This window comes from Embiotoca jacksoni, unplaced genomic scaffold, assembly GCF_022577435.1.
Source record: "Embiotoca jacksoni isolate LCO1_2020_lvr unplaced genomic scaffold, fEmbJac1.0.p SCAF_9, whole genome shotgun sequence".
In the NCBI taxonomy this organism is placed as follows: Eukaryota; Metazoa; Chordata; class Actinopteri; family Embiotocidae; genus Embiotoca; species Embiotoca jacksoni.
This window is the reverse complement of record NW_027185447.1, coordinates 3,239,286-3,262,296: the sequence shown is the minus strand read 5'-3', so window position 1 is coordinate 3,262,296 and position 23,011 is coordinate 3,239,286. Positions and strand designations below refer to the sequence as shown.

The 23,011-nt window shown below is 44.2% G+C and overlaps 1 protein-coding gene across 8 annotated transcripts in view; it reads right to left on the bottom strand.

The window, feature by feature from the left end:
- Positions 1-23,011, bottom strand: part of agrn (agrin) — a 280,463-nt gene that overhangs the window by 168,639 nt on the left and 88,813 nt on the right. For 6 of the 8 annotated variants that reach the window (XM_069140920.1, XM_069140922.1, XM_069140921.1 and 3 more), the window contains one exon: positions 618-656. In XM_069140920.1, coding sequence (XP_068997021.1) covers positions 618-656 — 39 coding nt within the window. Of the gene's footprint in view, positions 1-617; positions 657-5,504; positions 7,798-23,011 lie in introns of those variants that run through there. The other 2 variants (XM_069140925.1, XM_069140927.1) reach the window with 1 other exon arrangement.

Here is a 23,011-nt window from a genome sequence, read left to right as displayed (position 1 = left end):
GATAGCAGCTTGAAAACCAGCTGTTTTCCTCCAATTAAAGCTTGCCGAGATCTTCTGTTTGGGAAATAAATTGTTGCTTTTTCATAATTAACGGCTCGTGCTACTGGGCCAGAAAACAACTGAAACAATATAACACTCATTGTAAAGATTTAACTGTGCTGGATTGGACGCTAACATATGGATAACAAGGTGAGGTAATGGTGCTACTGAGTGCCCCTGGCCTACAAACCAGCCAGCAGCCTAAAACTAATGCTGAAGACTCACAGAGAAGGAGTGCTATTATCCTATTAGACCCTATCAGAAGGATGTGAATGCTGCTGTGGTAACAGGTATTGAACATCAGCCCAACTAGCCATGCGGAGCAGTTCAAATCAAGTCATCAAAAGATTCCACTTACATCAAAGCCCTGAGCAAACCTGGCCACGTGCCTGCCATACCAACAGTACAGAAACAAAAAGCGGAGCTGCCAAATCTGGCAACGCGCACAGACGGCTGCCCACTTCAAAGGCAGGGATCCGCTCTCTGCAGTCATTATTTGCGGATACCTCCACCCCCCCCCCCCCCCTGAAACCCAGCGGTCAAAGGAGGCGAGCAGACAGAAAGCACAGAGGACTTACCATCAGGAGGCTGAGCTGGTGTGAAGTGAGGTGGTTTGTCTGGAAGAGATAAAAGAGAGAAATAGGATTTTAGTTTTGGGGAGATTCAGCGACTTCCCAGGGGTAAAGGCCAAGTAATTGAGTTGCTACCAAAAAAAAAAAAAAAAAAAAAGACCAAAAAAGAAAAGGGGGAACATGTTCTGTCTGGAGGCCTGGCTTTTTCTATCTAACACATTCTAATGCAGAGACCGGGGCCCCGCAGGAACCCGGCTGAACTAATCGACAGGAGTACATTTCAGTGATAGCAGTATCAACGCTGTGTTGTCGTGCATTGCTTCTACGGTCCTCTCATTTTAAAACCACTGCAGGACTGTTCAAATTCCAAGTGCACATGAGAGTTGAGGACCCAGGATTTGTTTTGGAGTTGAACAGTGTGAGATAAGATTGGAAATTTCACAACAGTGATAGCGTAAAGCACATCAGGGATAACTTCCTCCGTCCCCGCCCCCCCACTCCTTTGCAACCATATGCTGAATAAATCAATGTTTTTTCCCTCAATGACATCATGCTACTCTCCTGGTCAATACCCAGCAGACGATGACATAAGGCTCGCAGGTTCGTGGGAACCATAAAACCCCAAAAAGCTTTGATACCTTGATGCTCGCAAATGAGGACAAACATGACCAGGCCTCAAACTGAGCAGTGTGTAATGAAGATTGATGAAGTTAGTTTTTACTTTACTCAGCAGGAAAATTAGGGATCTTGTTAAGGGCAGAAAAACTAAAACAGACACAGATTTATTATTGTTGCTTAATCTCGTGATTATTTTCTATTATACGACCAATTGTTTAGGCAACAGAATTAGAAAATAAAGAAAAAAACTATTTCCCTGAGAGGTCTTCAAATTGCTTCCATTCTCAGACAAACAGCCTTAAAACCCCAAATTGTGCCTTTTTAAATTTTTTTATGTTAAACGGCCAATTTCTATATTTGAGAACCAGAAAAAGTTTGTCTGCTAAACAATGGGCTATTCAGATTGCAGTAGATTAATTTTCTGTGGAATGACAAACTGATTAAATAGCTAATCATTTCAGCAGCGAATAGAAAACATGGAGTGGGGGTAATCAAGAGTACAGACACGATAGACATATGGCACCAAACATCATGGAAGAAAAGAAAAAAACATATCCAGCTGGTTGATTCCTGCAGAATCATAATTAGTTTTTAGAAAATAAAAAAAATAAAAAATCAACATCAGTGCTGATCTACAGTGGTGATTATTTAATCTTTTACCAGTGAACTTCACCAAATGATCAGCCAAGACCATCGTGATACGACCAAGCAGGACTCAACCGAACCACCATCTGCACTCCGCCAGTCGACTCGGCTGTCTGACTCACTAAGCAAAGCCCCCAGTGAGTTGTCAGAGCTGCCTGCGCTGAACAAACACCCCAACACACACATTCAGAAAGGCGGCGCAACCACCCAGCCATCTCTCCAATGTCTCCGCACTGTGAGGGATAATGAGGAAGATAAAACACATCACATCAATTACCCCACTAACACATTTTTCCGGGGCCCCCGTCAACCGCCCCAGCCGAAAGCCTTTCTCGGGACTTGTGCGATATCCATCGGCATCCCGCAACACGGCTGAGATTTAAATTTAGGCCCGCTTAAAATTGCTTGTCATTTGGCCGGGGCTTTGGGTTGTGGGGGTGGAGGGGGAGGGGGAGGGGGGGTGTCCGTGAGAGAGAGAAAAAATGAGGAGAGGGGAGTAGAGAGGCCTGGTTGGCGCTATAGGTGAATAATGAAGTGTCTGCTGAAGCTGTTGCCCAGTCAGTCATGACGGTAACTGATTTCCATCTGGGGGGGATTTCAAAACAACATATAAAAACGAGGGGAGCAGCAATTGGCACGAGGAAGATGTAGAAGACGTTCTGCTGGGTGAAGTGTAAAGGAGTGTCGAACATGCACAAACAAACATACGTAGATAGTATTGTCACACCAGGTGAACCGCAAAGAGCGTGACAGAGAAGGTGTCGCACACAAGTGAGCGGAGACGCTGGGACGAAGCTAAGCGATTCCTTCACATTTCCATAACGAAAGGACAAGATAAGGTCTTTCCATAAACATATCAGCCATTTAAATCTCCCTTTTGCAGCCGGCAAAGCCTGCGCAAGTCCCTGTGCTTGTGTGAATGTCACAACATGGCCATCATTCACCCTATATCTTCAGCGAATCAATATGTGTCTGACTGTGACATTTAGCCATGTGAAGAAAGAGGTGTGTGTGTGTGTGTGTGTGTGTGTGTGTGTGTGTGTGTGTGTGTGTGTACATATCTTTGCATGTGTGTCACCTTCTCCCTTTACTGCGGCTGATGTATAGTGGTACAGAATGACAAAGTGATTGTGTGTGCGTGTGCAGAGCAAGAATTTGGATTTGGTTACAAACTGTGCGTATGTGTGGACATGCTTCACCCCATATGGTGACAACAGAAATTGCGAATCTGAGGTTGCATGACTCCTCTCACACCCCCTCCTCCAACTACACACACACACACACACACACACACACACACACACACACACACACACACACACACACACACACACACCACTAGCAGCACTATCACTATCCCATCCAGCTGTCCTTGTGGCCACATGGCGAGGGCTCTTGGCAGCATAATAGAGCCCCTTTCAGCTCATCAATTTCTGCCGTGAACATTTCTTTTCACTCGGTCATCTGAGAGGTGAAGATTGGGCTGCTTTAACTGAGTTTGTATTAAATCCAATAGAATCTGTCTGGCTGAAAGTGATTCAGTAACACGGCGAGGTTACAAATGAACTATTCTACTTCCAGTTACCCACAACCACCAGTAAGAATGAGAGGGAATGGCTGACACAGACGACGGGAAGACACAAACCACGGAAAACAGTAGGCTGTCTGACAAATGGAAGAAGGTGCATCCCGTGGGTTTTGGGGACTTCTTCAACATGTTTTCCTGTACAATACCTTCTTTAGTACTAATTTTATAATATCCATTTTAAGATTAAGAAAATTACATTACACACTGTGGTACACATTTTTAGTTTTCATGCAGTTTAGAGGGGGAGAGTTTAATCCAGGTTGTTTTCTGTTGTTGCAATTAACAGATGCCACCTTAATGTCTCATGCAGACTATCGGTAGGCGCGACAATTTACCAATGTTGCTTAAATGCCTCACACAAATTATTGCTGGACGCTACAATTTACTGATCTTCCTTAAATGGCTCACATGCAAGATATCGTTAGACACTACAATTTGCCAGTGTACTTTAAATGTCTCGCATACAAGTTTTCGCTAGATGCTACAATTTCCCGATGTTCCTAAAACTATACATGCTATCAGCAGGTTTATTCAGTAGATGCTAGCGTAAACAAAGAAACCTTAATGTGTTTTAAAACTAAAACATGTTTGTGTGGCTGCAATCAACAGTCAACAGCCTTATAATAGAATAAGAGAAATCCAGCAAAAATAGCTTGACAGGGAACAACAATCAAGAGACTGAACAAAACCTTTCAACTTAAATTGGTGCTCAAATACCACTTCAACCCTACTTTGGCACAATGGCAATTACCTTTATGGTTGTGCTTACTGAATGTATTTACTTACTTATTATAATCTGCTACTGATTTTGAGGCACCAGTCATGCATGAATAATAGCCCACTTTGGAGTTGATAAAATGTCCCCTTTGACACGCTTTAAACTGAACTCAGAAATAGACTTGTGTACGTCTGGAGAGAGAGACTGAGGAGAATGAATGAGTCAGTGTCATCAAACTGTGGTGGGGAACTCCTGATAGTGTGTTATTGCATATTGTTCTTCGGTGTCTGGTGAATCTCTATTTCGGATTTGTGTGTGAAGGAAACTTGTTGGCCCCCAGATAGTTGCAGCTATTAGATCTGATACTCAGCCCTAACTGTGACAGGTACCAGATCTATAATTTCTGAGCAATATTTGAAATGTGTCTCTGGAACTGAGTATCGAAACCTGTCAGGTGTCAAGAGATGGCCTCAGACGCTCAGTCAGATTGTTTCACAGGTTTTAAGTGTGTGCGGTTCTTTAAGTGCTGTTTGTGTGAAGACAAAACACTGGTGTTGAGAGACGTTTGCCATGTTTACACTTTTCAAATGAAGCTATTGAAGAAAAAACAAAAATAAGGCATTACTTTTCTGCAGAAAGTCATCTATTGTATTGGCGCTGGTGCTTGAAAGTGACACCCAGCATGGAGGTTACTAAAGCAATTAACTCTCCTTTCAGAACTCTTTGACAAAATGCCACCATCAAACCTGCCACAAGTAACTACGGCAACCAAATGTTATGTCTCGGGCTCTTAAAGGAGCGACTGTACTTTAAATATAAAGTGGGGAAAGAACTTTGCAGTGGAGGAGCAGTCAGGGTTTTCCAGGCCAAAAGACACATTTTCATCCACCAAAGGCATTTAATCGCCATTTAATACTTCATCGCACAGTTCAAAGTAAATGCCAAGGCTTTGGAGAGGAGATATGAAGCAGTCTTAGAAGCCTGCAGACACAGGATCAAGGATAGGGAGGGCTGTGACTTTAGCTGTCCTGATGTCCCTACTTCAAGTGCAGATAAGGCTGTCATGAGAGGGAAGGTGAGCTTTCTTTTTTTTTTTTTGGTGGGGGCATTTGTTTCAACAAGGACATTTACTATGTAGTATTTGCAATGCAAAATAATGTTTTTCCGGCTAAATTCTGCAGCAAAGGAAGCACCAATGCTTCGAATCTGGGTTTAAGGCAGGCAATCTATTGCAAAGCAGAGACCGATGTGTTGATATGAAACTGCAGAGGAAGAGAAAAGAGTTCAGAGAGTGAAGTTGTGTGATTCAGATGAGCAAACATACAGTTATTGAGGAAGAGTAGCACGGCGAAGCCAAGTGTAGATGTGGCCAGCAGGATCAGACAGATGTTGCAGGGGATCATGAAATAGCGCACCACCAGCGACACTTTGTGCTGGTACCTGCGGTCCCGCTCTGCTGGCGCCGGCGAGGGATAGTGGCACCCGCTCATGCTCCACTCCAGCGACCCCCTCCCCTCCAGGGTGGAGGAGATGACGGGGCGAGGAGCGCGCCGAGGGGTGCCCAAAGACCCGTTGGAAAAAATGATGGCGGTGGAGTGACGGCCAAGACGATAAGGATAAAGATGAAGAAAAAAAAATGAAAAAAAAAAAGATGTGTGATGGTTGCTTGTCTCAGCTGTGGTTCCAGCTGTGCACCGTGGAAGGGACCCGGTGACTGTCAGAGAATTGCGGCGGCAAGCTTTCAGCGGTTTCCAAGCAACACATTTTTAGAGATAATAACATCCATTTGGGAAAAAGGACAGACAGGGGTGCCGGGATGTTGGACTCCTACAGCCCCCCACCTGTCCACACGACCTCCATTATGCTGTGCCCGCTGGGAAAAAGACTAACAAATGGGATTTTAATGTGGGAGTATGTGTGTCTGTCTGTCTGTGTGTCTGTGTGTGTCTGTGTGTGTGTGTGTGTGTGTGTGTGTGTGTGTGTGTGTTGTGAGGTGGTTTATACTTACAGTGCAAACATGTGTGTGGATTTAAGTGGGTGGTGATGCTGTATTTGAGACTGTGTGTTCCTGTGCTTTTAGCATGTATGTGAGATACACCTAAGCCAGAGATGTGTGTGTGTTAGGATGTTTTGGATTGTCTAGATATCCAAACGGGGAAACTTCCACAGCAGACCAGGAGTAAATCCACAGAAGGAATCCGCTCTTCTCTTCCCAGTGACCCTGACTGGTAATTAGTCGAACGAAAGAGGTCTGAGGATGCCGGCTCCGAAAGCACTCCCCCTCATTCTTCTTGTCAAAAACCTTTAGAAACCAAGCCGAGGTCTGGTGCACACCAAAAACACCTGTCACAAGTATTTCCCTAAGAGGAGATGGCTGTGCATCTTCTGTAGCTTCCCTGTGGCTGCTGCCTGCACGGGTTAGGTGCTCTCCTCCGCAATGATCTGAATTCACTCCTCTAACTCGGCACAACTTCTTTGTATCCGAAAGGACCTGCTTCTTTGGTTTTATGGTCTACGGCACACCATAATCCATCCAAACCTGAAACCGTCACCGGAGCGACTTCTGTCTGCTGTAGCGTGATTAGGAGGATGGCTGGAAAGCAGCTGGCCGACTCTCGCTAAACCATATGCTCCCGGGATCACGGAGATGGTTGGCTTTTCCTCCCTGTGTCTCCTGCGTGCCTGCCACTCCTCCTTGGTTCAATACCCTTTATTCCAAGCCAGTCTCATGGAGGGGGGATAAGCAGCTGACTCCTGTCCCCCCCAAAAAATAAAAATCTCCTGGTGCCAGAAGCAGGTCAAAGGAAGTGGTGGAGAGGATGAGAAAAGTTAGAGGTGAACGATCGCAATCTCCGCTCGACCTGTCAGTCCACGGCTGTCTTTGCTCTTAATATGCTACAGATGATGAGCAAAATACAAAGACACTCTGAATGAATAAACTCGTGAAAAGAAAAGGAGAAAAACCTCTGTGTGATCACAAATCAACCAGAGCGCTCCAGGCGCAGATTTGTTGGGATTTATTCCCTGGTGTCAGCAGCCCGTTAAGAAAAATTCCAACCAAATAATTAGAGGAAAAGCCTCTCATTCTCCTCTGACCCTCCTCCGTATTAGGGTGAGTGTGCTTTTTCAGTTTTGCCTTTCAGGAAAGAACTTGTCTCTCATTGTGTGGTTTGCCGTCTTTCTTTTCTTTTCAAGCATCCAGTCCAGTCCAGTTATTTCTTCACTGGGATGTCTCAGTCCAGAGGCGCTCCCAGTGTCCTGGCCACAAGGATTTACGCTCCCGCTTCTCCTCCGTGTGGATCCAACACTCACTGGCAGCCAAAACAACAAATTAAGCTCCGGGTATTCATAGCGCGCTTAATCCCCAGGCAGCAGGTAGTGGTCCCAGTGTCAGCGCACTCAGTCAGCCGGCTGAAGCAGGGAGGAGTGAGTCAATGAGAAGTGAGCGGACAGACAGAGGGAGAGGAGGAGTGTTGGCAGAAAAGAAAAAGCAGCTCCTGACACTTTGGTCCACCTTTTCTGGGTTGTTTTTTTTTTCCTCTTTTGGTGAAAACTGCAGCGACATGCCGCCGGTTTCCCAAACCACTCTCCTCCTCAGCGCTGCTCTCAGCTCCCAGCCAGCGGAACGGATGAGCGCATAATGAGAGAGCGAGAGAGGGAGACAGCGCAAGAGAGAGAGAGAGAGAGAGAGGGAGAGAAACGTGGGGGGAGTGGATGAGGGGCCGTCTTTAACAAAGGCGGAGGGGAGGAGGGGTTGGAGTTGGGTAAGGGAACACGGGGAAAAAAAGAAAAGGAGCGAGAATAAAGGCTTTGGGGAATAGTACTCGAGTCCTGTCAAAGCAGGGAGGGAGGGAAGGAGGGGGGGGGCAGCAACAGTGCAGCAGCAAAACAAAAGAGGGCCACAGTCTTGGGAGATGTCAACCAACTCCTCCATTTGTTTATAGCCTAATCAAAGGAAAGTCTCTTCCACAAGAGCTGGAGAATTTCCACAAAGATTTAATGAGGCAAACTGAGAGAAAATAGGCCTACAGAGGGAGGGAGGGAGCAAAACTTAAACACATTAAAGTCAATCACGTATTGAGACTCTCCAAACAGCCTAACCCACTTGTTTGTGACTGATATGGCAACCAGAGAGAAACTCCACATCCGCTCCACACTCACACGCCAATATTCAAGTAATTAACAATCCCATTTGGACCTTTGCATGACAACTCGGAATTGGTCTCTTTTTTTCCTCCCATGTTAAATAACATGGTAAAAAAAAATTATAAGATTCAGCAGATCTGGCAAATGATCTGAGGCAGAAACATTTGCATCCATTTCATAGAAAGTAATTTTTTTCGCTCGCTTTAAAGCCAATGCATTATTGCCTTTCTAATGTGATAATGAGGTCAGAATGGATGGGTGGCTGTGCAGTGCTTCAGCAGGACCGTGCATCACCATCTACTTTGAAGAAACTCAATGGCAGCAGGCGGCAGATGCAAGGCGGTATCTAGCATCAATTATTTATGGGTTTTTTTCACTCTCTCGATCTGTGTCTCCATCTCCATCTTTGCCGTCCACCCCACCCTCCCCCCAACACACACACACGCACGCACGCACGCACGCACGCACACACACACACACACACACACACACACACACACACACACACACACACACACAGACTCTCTGCGCTTTACACAAGGGTATGCGTACTAATGCATATAGTGGCTGCACCCACAGAGGAATTGCACAGACACAACTGCCTCTTCTGTCTTGCAGAAACTAGCACACACACAGCAAAATGGTTCCTTCTGTCTTCTTTGTCTCTCCCTGTTTTGTCAGCCCACAAACGTACACAACTTGGACAGCACACTCTCAAACACACACACACACAGGTAAGGGGATCTTACTATCCCCCCCTAAAAGTCATTTATCTCCTTGGACAGTGTGTTCATTCCCAGGCCGAAGCTGAGCTCTGTGGGGGAGACTCTAATAGCCTAGGAGAGGTTTCCAGACTGCCTGCTGAGGGTCAAAAGTTCATCCCCACATCATCATCAGCACCACCCACCCACCCAGAGGTGCCTCCCAGCCGCTCTGCTGTTTCCAGACACGATACCCCAGACAGTCCACATCGGCTCTCATGTTGCATAACAAAACCTGATTGATGGACTGACTGAGAAGCAAAAGGAAACAGCTGCTTCTGATTTGCTGCCCTTACTTTAGTCTGTCTTTCCATTTATATCTGAAACTGTGTCTTAATCATCTCGCCTCATACCTGTGCGGGATTTTAGGCAACGGATTAAACAATTACAATAACAAAGAAAAGAACATAACAAGTTGATTAGTGAAATGCCACATCATCCCAGCAGAGGGCGCTGAGCAGTAAGCTAATCACCCTGCTCTGATGCCACGACCCAAATAAAATCTTCCATTGACATCAAAGCTCAGCCTCTTTGATCCATTTTTAATGGCACAAGTATCGCACAAGGTTAACATCTCTCTCTGAAGCCTTTGAAATGGCAATTTCCATTAAGGAGCCAAAAGAGCTGCTCTCTTGTTTAATGGTCTGGCAGGAGGAAAAGTTAATGTGTGTGTGCGCATATGTACAAGTGTGTTGCCAGTCTTTATGCAAAAGAGTGAGAAATTTGTCATGTTCAATAACTGATTGATAGTTCAATCAAGGTGTGAGTGTACATGTCTGTGTGGGTGTGAGTGAGTGTGAGTGTGAGCAGCCCAGCGCACATCCCAGTCTGCTGGCTGGCTGGCTGGCCGGCGCTCGTCTAATTGATCTAAGAGAAAACAGTTGCTGCCTTTGCGGAATGAGAATTTTCCCTACAAAGGCCAAAAGGATTATCAGGTGAAGAGGGAAGAAAAGAGACTGTTATCACTGAGATTTACTTATTAGCATCAAAGTAAGAAAGGCTACATTCCCTCTATTTTTGCATCATCTTTCCACATTTCCCATCCCTATACATTCAGCTGCACAGAGATGAGAGTCAGCTCATATACGGTGATATTTTTAAAGTTCTGCAATGATATGGTATCCAATACTGTTTTGCTTGAAAGCACGTTTTCACTATGGGGTTTGTGGTCTGAAACAAAAAGCTGGACATAATGCACAAAAAGATGCTTGTGGTAAATTTGAAATTGTTCTATTTGTGCTTTTCTATTTATTTATAATTAGTAAATTCCCAGTGAAGTTTAATGTCTCAATGCGCTGATATCAGTGGTGACAATAAACTGTAAAATATCCGGCTACTGCATATCTGTATCACAAAAAGTGTTTGATAACCACTTTCGAGGGTCATTGCAAAAAATGTGGTTTTTATAAAGAGAATATCAGTGAATATTTTGATATCTGAATTTTTTTTTTTTCTTCCTAGTATCGCCATTGACCCAAAAAATTCAGTATCATTCTGGAACATGTTTTTCACTTTGGCCAAGAAAGACCTAGCCGTCATCTGCAGAAGTTTCTCCTACAGGCCGATATGAAGATCAAATTTGCCTCAGCAATATTTTAAGCGTGGCGCTTACTCACAGGGAGTGAATTGTAAAAGATGGTAACGGTGACTGAGCAGCACTCAGTGGATCGATTTCTAACAAAACTGCATTTTCTGGTTCAGAACTGCTCAAATTGATACAAAACACAGTCATTAAACCTGCTTTGATAACATTGGAGGCTTTGTTTTCTGGCTCTCTGTGTGACTCTAATACTTTTTTCAAGCTCACTAACACACAACTATCCTGGATATGAAATAAATATGAGTTCTTCAGCTAAATCTTTCATCAAATAATGCGTTTGGGGAAAAAATTGCAGGTAAAAATGTATTGCTAAACAGTTTTGTACATAAGGGGGCGTGAAAAAAGAAAATCTCTCGATGAACACAATAGCACCCCATTAGAGTGGGTTTCTGTCCATTTTTCAAAGCAGGAGCTATCAAAAGCGAAGCTGTTGCCTTCACTAATGGCATTAAAGATCATCCTTTCCTGCTGTCCATTGTAAATGAGCATTTTAATGATGTTGATGGAAAGAATAAAGTCGGTTAAAATTTAGGACGGATTTGGTAATTGCCTGCACTAAAGCCGGCCTACTGGCCCACTCAACTGGTCATGTCTGCCTCATTTCCCAGATATGTATTTTGTTTTGGTAAATGTGTATGTATAGGCCACAGCGGTCATTTCAGACAATGACATCACAAGGCTTAATGACTGTTATTTCCTGCTATGTGTTTATAAAGACCTTTTGCCCCGTGTAGTAGGAGTGACACTTCATATCTAATTCCACTATGAACTATAAATTCAAGGCCACAAATTCTGCTTTCAGGGACATTAGGTCGACATCACAAGGCCATGTTGAGTTCTTCATGTGCATCGAGCCGTGCAGCCCGGCTGGTGGAGGGAAGCCCAGACTCCTCACCCTGCGGGCCACAGCGGTGAGATGCCAGCAGGTGAGTCAATTGTTATACTATAGTATTAACTCCAATCATCATAAATCTGACTTTGCTACACCGTCCAGCACAATCCCAGACTTCCCAGTCGTCAAGGCCGCCAAGCTGAGCAGCAGTCACTCAGCGATGAGGCAGCTGGGGCCTCTCACAGATGTGCGCAGCTAATGGCATTAACCTCTGCTACACAGAGACGCAAGAAAAAAAGAAAAAAGGAACTGCAGGACAGATGACGATGAAGGACAAAAACAAGATGTCTCTCAGAGAATTGACAATCAAAACAACAAATGGCACTACACAGTCTTTTTTACACAGACTGTGAGGAAGGATTTTCAAGTTTAGAAGGTTAAATAAAAAATTTCTTGGTAAGCAGTACAATTTCATGTTACATATTCTATCAGGAGCACTGTCGCCTCACAGCAAGAAGGTTCTGGGTTTGAACCTTGGCTAGGGCCTTTTCTGCGTGAAGTTTGCATGTTTGAGTTAAATGGTGAATATAAATTGGCTGTAGGTGTGAATGCGGGTCTTTTTCAGTTAGACCTGTGATGGACTGACAACATGTTCAGGGTTTACCCCGCCTTCGCCTGAAGACGACAGGAAAAGGCTCCAGCCCCTCTGTGACCCCGATCAGGATAAAGCGTGTACAGGAAATGGATGGGTGGATGTTCTACCAGGAATATGTACTTGATATGTGTTCGGCCAGCACAGTAGGGCACAGGGGGACTGTGTATTTATTTTATACAGGGTGTCATTGGATTGTTTTCCAGTGACTGGCATGGCCAAAGACTATGATTCACATCATTTTTATACCCATCAAACCATCTGTGAGACTTTAGACTCTGAATTAAATGTATATGCATTTATATATTCATTTTTACTCATGTATTCTTTTTTTTCATTTGATTTTAAATCCATTTGTAAGTGTACATCACAATGGTTAACAGGCTCTGGTTGTCTTTGTACTACAAAAACTCAAAATGATCTGCCTTTTCTTCATACAAATCCAAGTTCACTTAAACCGTCAGCCAGTGTGCAAACAACACTGCATAATCTTTTAGAAATGTGGTTGGACTTTACTCAGTGATACTCCATCCCCCAAAATATTTTGGCAGCATTAAAATATTTGCAAAATTAAGTCGATCAAAATTGTGTTTTTATGACAACATTATTATTAACTCAGTGCATGATGGTACTATTGTCCAGCACTGATGTAAGTGTGAATGAGAGCGTTCCCACGCTGGGTGGGCTCCACACGCTGTGACTCACTATGTGACACATCGCCCAGTATTTGGTGTCAACTTGGGTACACTATGACGCTGATAGCAGTGAAACGCTGCCCACATTAATGTGCACAAGTCCACGGATCACAGGGCTCAGGTCAACTTGAAATCTGGCAACGAGTTTCCATTTAACCGTTTCAGTACAGAAGGCTGATCTGTCTGTGTGAACTTGGTTTTAGACTTCCAGCCAGTCCTCCAGCTACTGCTGTTTATCCATCCAGGAGTATCCAGTCAATACGATCCACCTGTCTACAATCAACATCTCTGGCCACATTAGCCTCTTCCTCCCACTCCATCCCACACTGCCATGACCTGCTTTTCAGCCTTTGCTGAGCCAGCTCTTAGCCTGGGGCCTGAACTAAAACCCTTCCACAGCTGGACATCCAGGTCCCTCTCACAGGACGTGGACGGTACTCCTCACCTCAGGGCTCTTCTGAAACCAGAAGATGATGCTTCTAGCCTGAAGGCGGATGTTCTCTGACCTGCTGCCCACTGACCCTCCTTCCTTTTGGACTGCTCCTCTAAATGAAGAGGAGCTCATTCAGGAAGGAGTAAGTTGTTATTAGCCAGCTCTGATTTTCTAGCCAACCCCTCCTTCACATCAACACCCACAACAACAATGATTACAGGATGTAATATCCTCCACGCTCCACTGCCTTGGCCTGTTTATGCAGGTCTTCGGCACTAACATTTTTCCCTTAATAGCCATGTAGGAAATTATTTCAATGGTTGGGCACAGACAAGGAAATAATGAAAAAGAGAATCAAATGGGGGGGGGGGGGGGGGGGGGAGAAGCGTAGTGACAGAAAGAAAACAAATGGAGAGAGCGAGAGAAACCTGGGGGCTTGGCTGCTGTATGCAGAGCTAGTGGAGAGTGACACTTCTCCATGTGGATGGCATATGGAGCCAATTGTGGCAGCAGCACAAGGGTAGGAGCAGGGAATCAAGAGGAGGACTGGCGGTCTCTGACAACCTTTACATAGGAGAGGCCAGGCTGACGGAGCTGACGGATGATACAGATGTCAGTCTCAGGCCAAGTCAGCCATCTGTCAAGGGGAACGGGCCAAGACACACTGGCCCGGTCGTGCGGGGAAAGTGGCAGGAGACTAGTGATGATTGGTCATTATGAGCCGGGAGCTGTCCTTTCAACATGGCCGATTCCCTTTAGTACTTTGCATCGGTGAAGACAGAGGACAGACAGGTGATCAAGGAGGGCTCAAAATAGACAAAGTTGTTCATAATTTTAGGGTTGTTTACTTCTAATAAGATGTCTTGATCTCACTACATGTCATAATTTTCTCAAGTTCAAAAGCTTTCAGCATTCACAAACATGTCTTCTATTCAATTTGCAGTCTGAATTTGCATCGACTCGCGTCCACTTTACGATTCACTTTGTGCCGGCCTGAACAGACACGGACATCCGTACTGAATCTCAAGCATTACACCGGCACAGATCAAGAACGCTTAGACACACAGCCTTCTGAACATGTGAGGGACTCTATAGGCAGCAGTGAAATAATGCAAGGCAAATATGTGTGGGAGACCTGATTACCACCATTAAGAAAGTTCACACTAGTGTTAAAGGGAAATCTCAGAATCTTACAAACGCTAAGGCCTTGGGAGTGCGTTGCTGCCCACAGAAAGTGAAACCTTCTTCAGCTTTTCTTGCAAGTAAAAGGTTCCCGTTAATGAGCAGCGTGTCTGAAGCGGAACATTGTCATTATGCACATTGACTTGAACCAGAAATATTCTATTTCAGATTCCAGCTCCATCAAAGGCCTCCTGTTCCAGTGTGCTGCAAATCCCTCGTGTTCGACATCAATAATCCTGCCTTCTCCCAACATATAATTACTGTTGCCTTTACCTTTGTTTAACTATGGCATGACATTTCGGCATATGTCACTGTGACATACATACTGTACACAAGCAGATTACCTGATCAGCTTTCTGGCATCCAAGCTGACATTGACAGGCTATTATACACTGGGACTCTTTCATTTGCATTTATAGTAATGAACTTGCTCTCTGCTTTCTACTTCTTTTTCCTTCTTTTTCTCTTTTTTCTCAGCTCGTCACTGGCTGCTGGCTGGATCTTCTCAGATAGAGGGCAGAGAGGGAATATTAATTGGCGAGCAATACCCTCTTGTTGAGACGCTGCCCATAACTGAAACGACTATAAATTATTTATATGCCAAATCAGATGGCATGTGCTCAAGTTATTCTTTCAAACAAGACAGCTTCTGTGCTATTTCGTTTTCCCCTCCGAGTAAATAACTCTAGTTCCTTTTGATAAGACTGCAGTCAGACAAGTCTGCGCGCTGGAAGTCAAAGCCTAATGAAAATATGGTGCCACAATGACGAAATAGCTGCAATCATGGTCAGGAAAATGAATGACCTGCTTAGCAACAGGCATTAAAATGCATCTCGTGTCTGGAGAGTTTTATTCTGATAGATCAAAAACAGATAAAACTTCAGGTGTAAATGCACAGAAAGTATTAGCAACCAGGTGAAAATGAAACGTGAGTGATCCATGAAGAACAGAAGCAGGGATTACATAACAAGATACAAAAAACATTTGCACATCCAACCAGGAGATTAATACAAATTAGTGATAGATTTTAATTCGTATAACAGAAAAGCTTTGGATGAGTGCTGAACGATAAGTCAATTCATCGATTAATCAATAGAAAAGATTATTTTGATAATTGATTCACAACCAATTTAATCTGACACTTATTCAGCAGGATGACATCATTTGTCCGTGCCTTATAAAACCATTATTTTTTAGATCACCTCCAGCAAGGTTCCAGGCGAGCTAAGCTGATACTAAAAAGTGATAAGAAAACACTGCAAATCACTCATTGGTCAGAGATTCATCACATTCATTGTGTCATTATTAACTGACATGAGACATCCTACACCAACTCACCATTGTTAACAAGTACTGGTACCTGGTACCAAAAGCAAGTAGAGTAGAGTAAAATCACCAGTAGCCATGTCCAAAAACAAAACATCCATTTCCTGTGCATAAGTCCAAACTTTTGTTGAACTATTCATTTACCCTGACCTCATCCCAGTGAGGACGTTGTTTCTCTATCAAAACTTCACCTTACTTTCTCTTTCCTTCACATGATAATTCTACAGCTGCTAGAGGGCTTTGTCACCTTAATGGAAACTCGCTGTTTACCTTTTTTTAAGGGAGCTTGATGAAGCAACTGATGCTCTCCTTCTTAATGGGGATGCAGTCTGGTTATTGAAACTGTATGTTGATGATTATATTTAGGTTTTGTCAAATGTAACAGGGAGCTCTGGATATTGTGATAGTAATTTGCAATATTTTCTGACAAAAATAAATCTACAGTGTTCACTGCAATACCTTTGTGCTACGTTTTGGCCTATTCAGGGATCTTTTATTTGGGCAATATTGTTGTGCAGAACTTTACTTTCAAGTTGGTGTTGGTACCAAAAACGGAAGCCTTAGTTTCAAAAAATGTCAAACCACCATGGACATGACATGCAGCAGTCATGATGACCCAGCCACCATCATCAGTCTTCTTTTGCTGGTGCAGGAGAAGTGAAATGGATTCTCTTGCTCCTCCTGCATGACTATATTTGTGAGCTTAAGGATGAGCCGGGTCAGCGGTGTCATAGATGGTCTGCAGTTAGAAGGGAAGCAAAGCCTGGGAAGAGGACCATTATCGGCTGTAGAGAGTAGAGAGTGGCCGTTAAAACAGCCATCGTCAAGACAATATGTCCTGCTGTAACCCTGAAACAGGTTGCCTGTCAACCACAAGGCTTTAGCTGCATCCTTTCTAGCCACAAAATGCTCTGAGACTCTCGAATACACACACACACACACACACACACACACACACACACACACACACACACACACACACACACACACACACACACTCATTCACACTCACTCACTCACACTTACAAGATAAGCATGACGTCTCAGCATTCACACACTTGACGAGAAAAATATAGAGACAGACAGACACATTTCTTACTTCAAAATGCCACGAGGTGCAGGAGGGTTAAAATAAATGGACTGACAAAAATTTACAACAAGAACAAAAGGGTGGAGAGCAGATGGTTCGAGATATGTTTTATAATTCCTTCTACAAAGAGAAAAAAAGTTGAGCCAGTTTAAAGGACTTACTCTTGTTTCATGACTTCGCTTCTAACTGCTCACACCTAAGGAGTCATTTACCTCACATGTCTAGACTGTGATTTAGTCAAAAACCCAAACCCCTGCTCTGACAAACATCTTGCCTGCTTATGAGTCCTTGAGCAAGACTGCAAATTACATCCAGTTCCCTGATTGCCGTCCTGCGTCCGAGCCTGACTTCCGACCTCCATCTATCAGGAGACGAGTGAAAAGAGAAGTTCTCCACAGGGATCAATAAAGTATCGTTCTTCCTGATGCTGGGGTCACGGCAGAAGCACCTCAATCACCGCTTATGATTAGCTTCAATTTTAGCTTCTAACTAGTGTCGGCAAAGGTTGGAAGATCGTAGCATCCTCAAAGGGCAAAGCAGATTTGAAAGACATTAAAGGACTTCAATCATTTGTCAGGCGTTGGTAAGACTGTAGGCGTTGGTAAGACTGTAGGCGTTGGATGGAGAAAGTTAAAATGTGCTTCAACAAGTTCGGAAACATCTCTGCATTTCCTGAGCAAACTTTACAATGTCAAGTTTAACTCTTGGTTAGCATTCCTCTGCATTCTCCGGTATTCTGCCATTGTCCAAAGCTCTGGTTTGCTGGAGACTGATAAATGCCCATGGGTAAAAATGTGCTTCCTATCCTTTCGCCTGAAGCATGCTAGGATAGTTTAGAGCTCCCATGTGCCCTCGAGTAAGAATAAGTCAGTGTATACAGATTGAATGGGGTGCTAAACAGATAGATGGATGGATCATGCAGTAAAAGGTGTTTCCAGACTACTAAATAACACCAAACTATTTTTTTATAGGATAGAGAGTATACATATATATATATATATATATATATATATATATATATATATATATATATGGAAATGGAATTTCAGCCTGTATGGATTTCTGCATGTCCTTCCATCATGGCCTTCCCTTTTCATCTTCATCAGCTCGTGCACAACAGCCAAGACTCAATCACAGCGGAAATACTGTGTGCTGATATGTCAACTTGTCTGTCAACCAGCTGTGGCGGGGGTGGAGTCAGGGGATGGCAGTGGACCCGGGTTTTTGCGAGCGAACGTGTGACAATGATGAGCTTGGCGTGTCGCCGAGGCAACAAGCGACCCGTCATCCATTATTCATCTGGGTAACAAACTGATAAACGAGGTAAATGAAGAGGAACAACAGCAGCGAAAATCCCACCGATGGACCGAAAGAGACATTTAGAAGCCGGCGGTGCCAGCGGCATCCTGAGGCGCATATTAATCTGCGAGGTAAACAACGAGGTCCGGACACAGGGTCAAAGCACAAAGCAAAGCGCCTCTCATCCTTGAAAAGAATAATATGGACAAGTTTGCAGCTCTAGAAAATGGTATTTGGTGGAGACATGCTGCCGGTGTTACGGGGAGAATTCACATCTCTGGAGAATCAACACATGCAGTGCATAGCTGTCACGCTGTCAATCACCCACCTACCATGTGCACCCAGCACCCTCGAGACGCCCTCACCGCTATCCAGCATCACAAATCAAACCACCACTCCCTTCGCACTGCAAGGTAAAGTTCCAAACTGTTGCATCAGTCTTCAAGCACAGGTACAGAGAGCATAAACGATATCCCAGGTCTCACATGTCATGCCAAATTCATGCAACACAGGATCTGTATGAGACAGCAGGGGCATGAATTATTGCCCAGTTGCTACGGTAACACCTCGTATGCAGAAAACACCATGCCGTGGTCTGAAAAATGGTGATTTGCGAGATTTCATTTGGAAAACCATTGCAATGACGAGGGGGAAGCAAGGAGTGACAAATGAGAGAAAAAAGATCGGCAGTGAAAGAGAGAGTGAGAGCACAGAGAGGAAGACGAAGACGAAGAAGAAGAGAAATGAGGCAGGGCTTCACCTGCAGCAATTTGCAGCAGTTCTTTAGACAATTTGGGTCACTTCTGTCACTGTATTTCTATAAGGCGAGCAGAACGCACCTCGTCTGCCATTCATTTCATTTCCATCCCGACACCTGCAAGTCATTTGCATTCTGTCAGTTTTACCTCTCCCTTTCATTTCTCCGCATGCCACTACATTTCCTGAATGATAACGTACTGGCAATTTACACTGGCATAGCACGGGCCAGGACACAACACTGCCTGCATCCAAAGCAGGGGGACATTTTTTTTTTTTTCCAATTTTGACTTTCTTTCTCTTTCTTTGTCCCTCCACCTTAAAGTCCCCCACCGCCTCTCAGGTTTCCATCAACAACCCCCCTCCACCCTCCTGATCAAATCCAGATTTTTGCCATGTGACCCGTACGAGCCCTTGCAGAGGCCTAGTGACTCCCTGGGGACCCGAGGCCAGATCGTATGACTCACCTCTCCACAGCAACGAATGAACCAGGCACTCAATAGCTCGCCTGATTGGCTGTTGTAAGATCTATGCTATCATTGCTTACAGTGAAGCTCTACGCGGCCACGGCTCTTTCTTGCACGGGCATTTACTAGCTTATTATACCCGAGCAGCTGGGCAGCTGTGTCGATCCTGGCAAGCTCCATCAAGTTCGATTTAACATTCTTTTCAGAATGAAATATAGACCCTCTTTTGGCACGAGGAGGGAATGTGAAGATTAAAACAACTGTAGTCGAAGAGAGCGAGCAGCTCTGCTCGTCTGGGCTGATCCCTCATGAGAAATACAACACAGCAAAAAAAACACGTCTGAAGATCTCAAAAAAGAATTTTAAGGCTCACAGTCTCAGAAACTTTTAAAGTTCTGAATTGAGATATTATTCACGATACATCTGTGAGGTTTTTTAAGCAGCAATATGCAATTATTACAGACTGGTAAGCCCCCAAAATGTCCAACAGTTGTGAGTGTTTTTGAATTTTAAGGATTAAGAATCTGTATGCAGCACTTCATGTTTACAGATCACGACTGTGTGAGGCTTTATATCGAGGGCTACCAGAGGGATGAGAGAGAAAATAAGGGATCTAACACTGGTGAGTCCTGCGTTCTTAAGATGGAGCACTCGCTCGCTGCTGTTTGCGAGATATTATTTCACTCCAGTGGTAATCTTTGAATTCTCTTCTTTCTTTTATCTTTCAATTTTGAGGATTGCAGTCATTTCTGTAGTGCCAGCAGTGGTGCCCCTCTCCTTGGATTGTCTGCTTCAATTGTGTTCTCTCTGTTTTTATTTTTCTCCATCTGTTCAACCTTGGTGGCTATTACTACTGATGCTAACCACATACCGGTTCTATTCTTACCACACAAAGCCGAAGAATCAATCAAAGTCCCGTGAACGCGAGTATTCTTCCCCCAGAAACATGTGGCCAACATTAGAAACAGAAAAATGAAAAGGCCTTTTGTTGGAATTACGACAAAAATAGAAGGAAAACACTCATTTATGTGCATGAAATCGTTTTGATAATGTTAGATTATGAATTTACATTTAAATAGTCTGCAGCTGAGATCTAGTTTTATTATCCGCTAATTTAGTGAATATTTTCTTCTATTTTGATTAATCAAAGGACTGTTAAGACTGTAAAATGCCACAAAATAGTAAACAACAATAAATATAATTTCCCAGAGCCAAAGGTGATATCTTCACATGGCTTTGTTTTGTCTGACCAACAGACCCAAATCCTCTGATATTCAAATTACAACAATATACAAGGAAATCCTCAAAACCTCACACTCGTGCTGATTCACCCACTGCCACGAAATAGACTAAAAGACAGCCCATCTCTTGCAGTATGTCTGTACAGTACATACATATGAAGCAGGAGTCTCGTCTTCATTGTGAGGTTGCCAGGCAACCAGCGGAGACCAGAGACAGTCACGGCATTAAGCCAAGAAACAGTCGCACACAAAGCCCCTCTCTGTGACCACTACTTGTCACGGTAATATATTCTTGTATCGATTAAACAAATGAGATGTAATGTATTGACCAGTGAGTTTTGGAGGTGCTGCTTGTTGGAGTTTCTTTAATGTGCTTTGACAAAGTGGGGCTGGCTGTTTCCTTCTCTTTCCATTTTTTTTCTACGACGCTAAGCTAATCAGGCTGCTCGCCGTTGCTTCGTATCTACAGAACAATTGTAAGAATTATTTATGAATTATTATGCAAGTATGAGGCGTTAATACTTGATTTATTCACTTTAAGATAAGGCAAAGTAATCCTAACTCAAGAACTTCTTACTTTTTTGGAGCTGTCAACCCGGTCTCAGTTTTCATCTGCTTATGATTTCATCATAGATTGGAATAAAATTTATTTAGTCCAACATTACATGCAACAAGTTAAAAAAACAACTTTTACACTTGATCATCAAAATTGTTGATCATTTTGTTGTTGTTGTTTTTTGCAACTTCATTAAATAACTAATTATGTATCATTACAATTTATCTCAGCATTGGTTTACAAACGTAAATCTAGTCTTTCATTTTAGGATATTGTGCCATTGTGGAGGCATTACCGGTGTATTTCTTTACTAAGATCTGTGCCTTGAGCAGCTTTAAGATGTTTTCAACATGTGCTCCCACCCCGCTGTACATATGTGTGTGATGGGGCGGCGCAGCCGTCCTGTGATTGAGAATCTAGGACAAACCCCTTAAGTGGAAAGATGGGAGAGAGAGATCATCAGAGCCATTACTGCATGATAAATGATTTGCTAGCTGGTGAGTTACCCTGAGGGAAACGGTGGGGCAGAGGTGTGTGTGTGTGTGTGTGTGTGTGTGTGTGTGTGTGTGTGTGTGTGTGTGTGTGTGTGTGTGTGTGTGTGTGTGTGTGTGTGTGTGTGTGTGTGTGTGTGTGTGTGTCTGTGTGTGTGTGGCGGGCAGGGTGGGGCGAGGCGGTTAAACCTGTGGCTTACTTCTATCAAGATCCCCTGGCACCCACATACTGTTAATGCAATCTGCTTCATTACAAAGTGAGAGGAGGGGTTCAAGGTAGACAGACAGACAGACACACACACACACACACACACACACACACACACACACACACACACATATCCATACAATATTGCACTCCAACTGTACTGAATTCACGCTTTCTGTCTTTTTCTAAAACACACACATGCACCCACACATACGAGCCAAACAGCTGCACACACTTTCTATCACAGACAGGCACACACAATCAAACTTCCACACACACACACAATCTCACACAACCTCAGTTGCTCTCACACACTCTGCAGGCAATCACATCCCAGGGGAAAAGGAGCTGGAGCCAGGGCCCGGCTCGGAGGAGGAGGCAAATTAGTGCAAGATTTCAAAGAGCGGAGCGGTAGATGGAGAGCAGAGGGAGAGATCGGGGGGTTGGGGGAGGCCAGACAGGTGGAATAGACCGACTGTTTCGACAGCGGCAGGAGACATGTGAGTTGTAAAGATAGCAAAAGGTAGGAGAGGTGTGAGATGAGAGAAAGAGAGAGATGTACTATAAAGAGTCAGGTGCAGTAAGTGAAAAAGAGAGTTTCTATGTTAAGAGTTTGAAAAGGGTGAATGAACAGAGAGAGAGGAAAACACAGGGGAGCTGGAATGACAGCAAGGAGCGAGACAGCGCAAGGGTAATGGCTGGTGGGAGAGGTGCGAGCAGCTCGTGCCAAGATAGAGGAAGAACCAGAGTGGGAAAAGAGGGAGAGAAATTGAGCAGCGTAACCCTCAAGACCCCGCTGTCTGTCGAGGAGAATGGTGCTTGTAGGTCGATTCCTGCACGCGTGTGTTTGTACATCAGTGCTGTGATGCACGCCGCGCTGGCAGGTCTGAGAGTTGGTGTCAGGCTCCTCGGCTTGTACGTGGTTAAGATTGTGAAGGGGGGGATGGGGGGGTGGGGGGGGGGGGGGGTGGGTGGGGGGGTGTTTGACTCTGGATGAAGCCCAGGAAGTGAGACGCAGATGGATGAGCTCTGGCTCCAAGTCTGAGCACCAAATCACCAGCCAACATACATCCTGAGGTGATTTCGTAACATACAG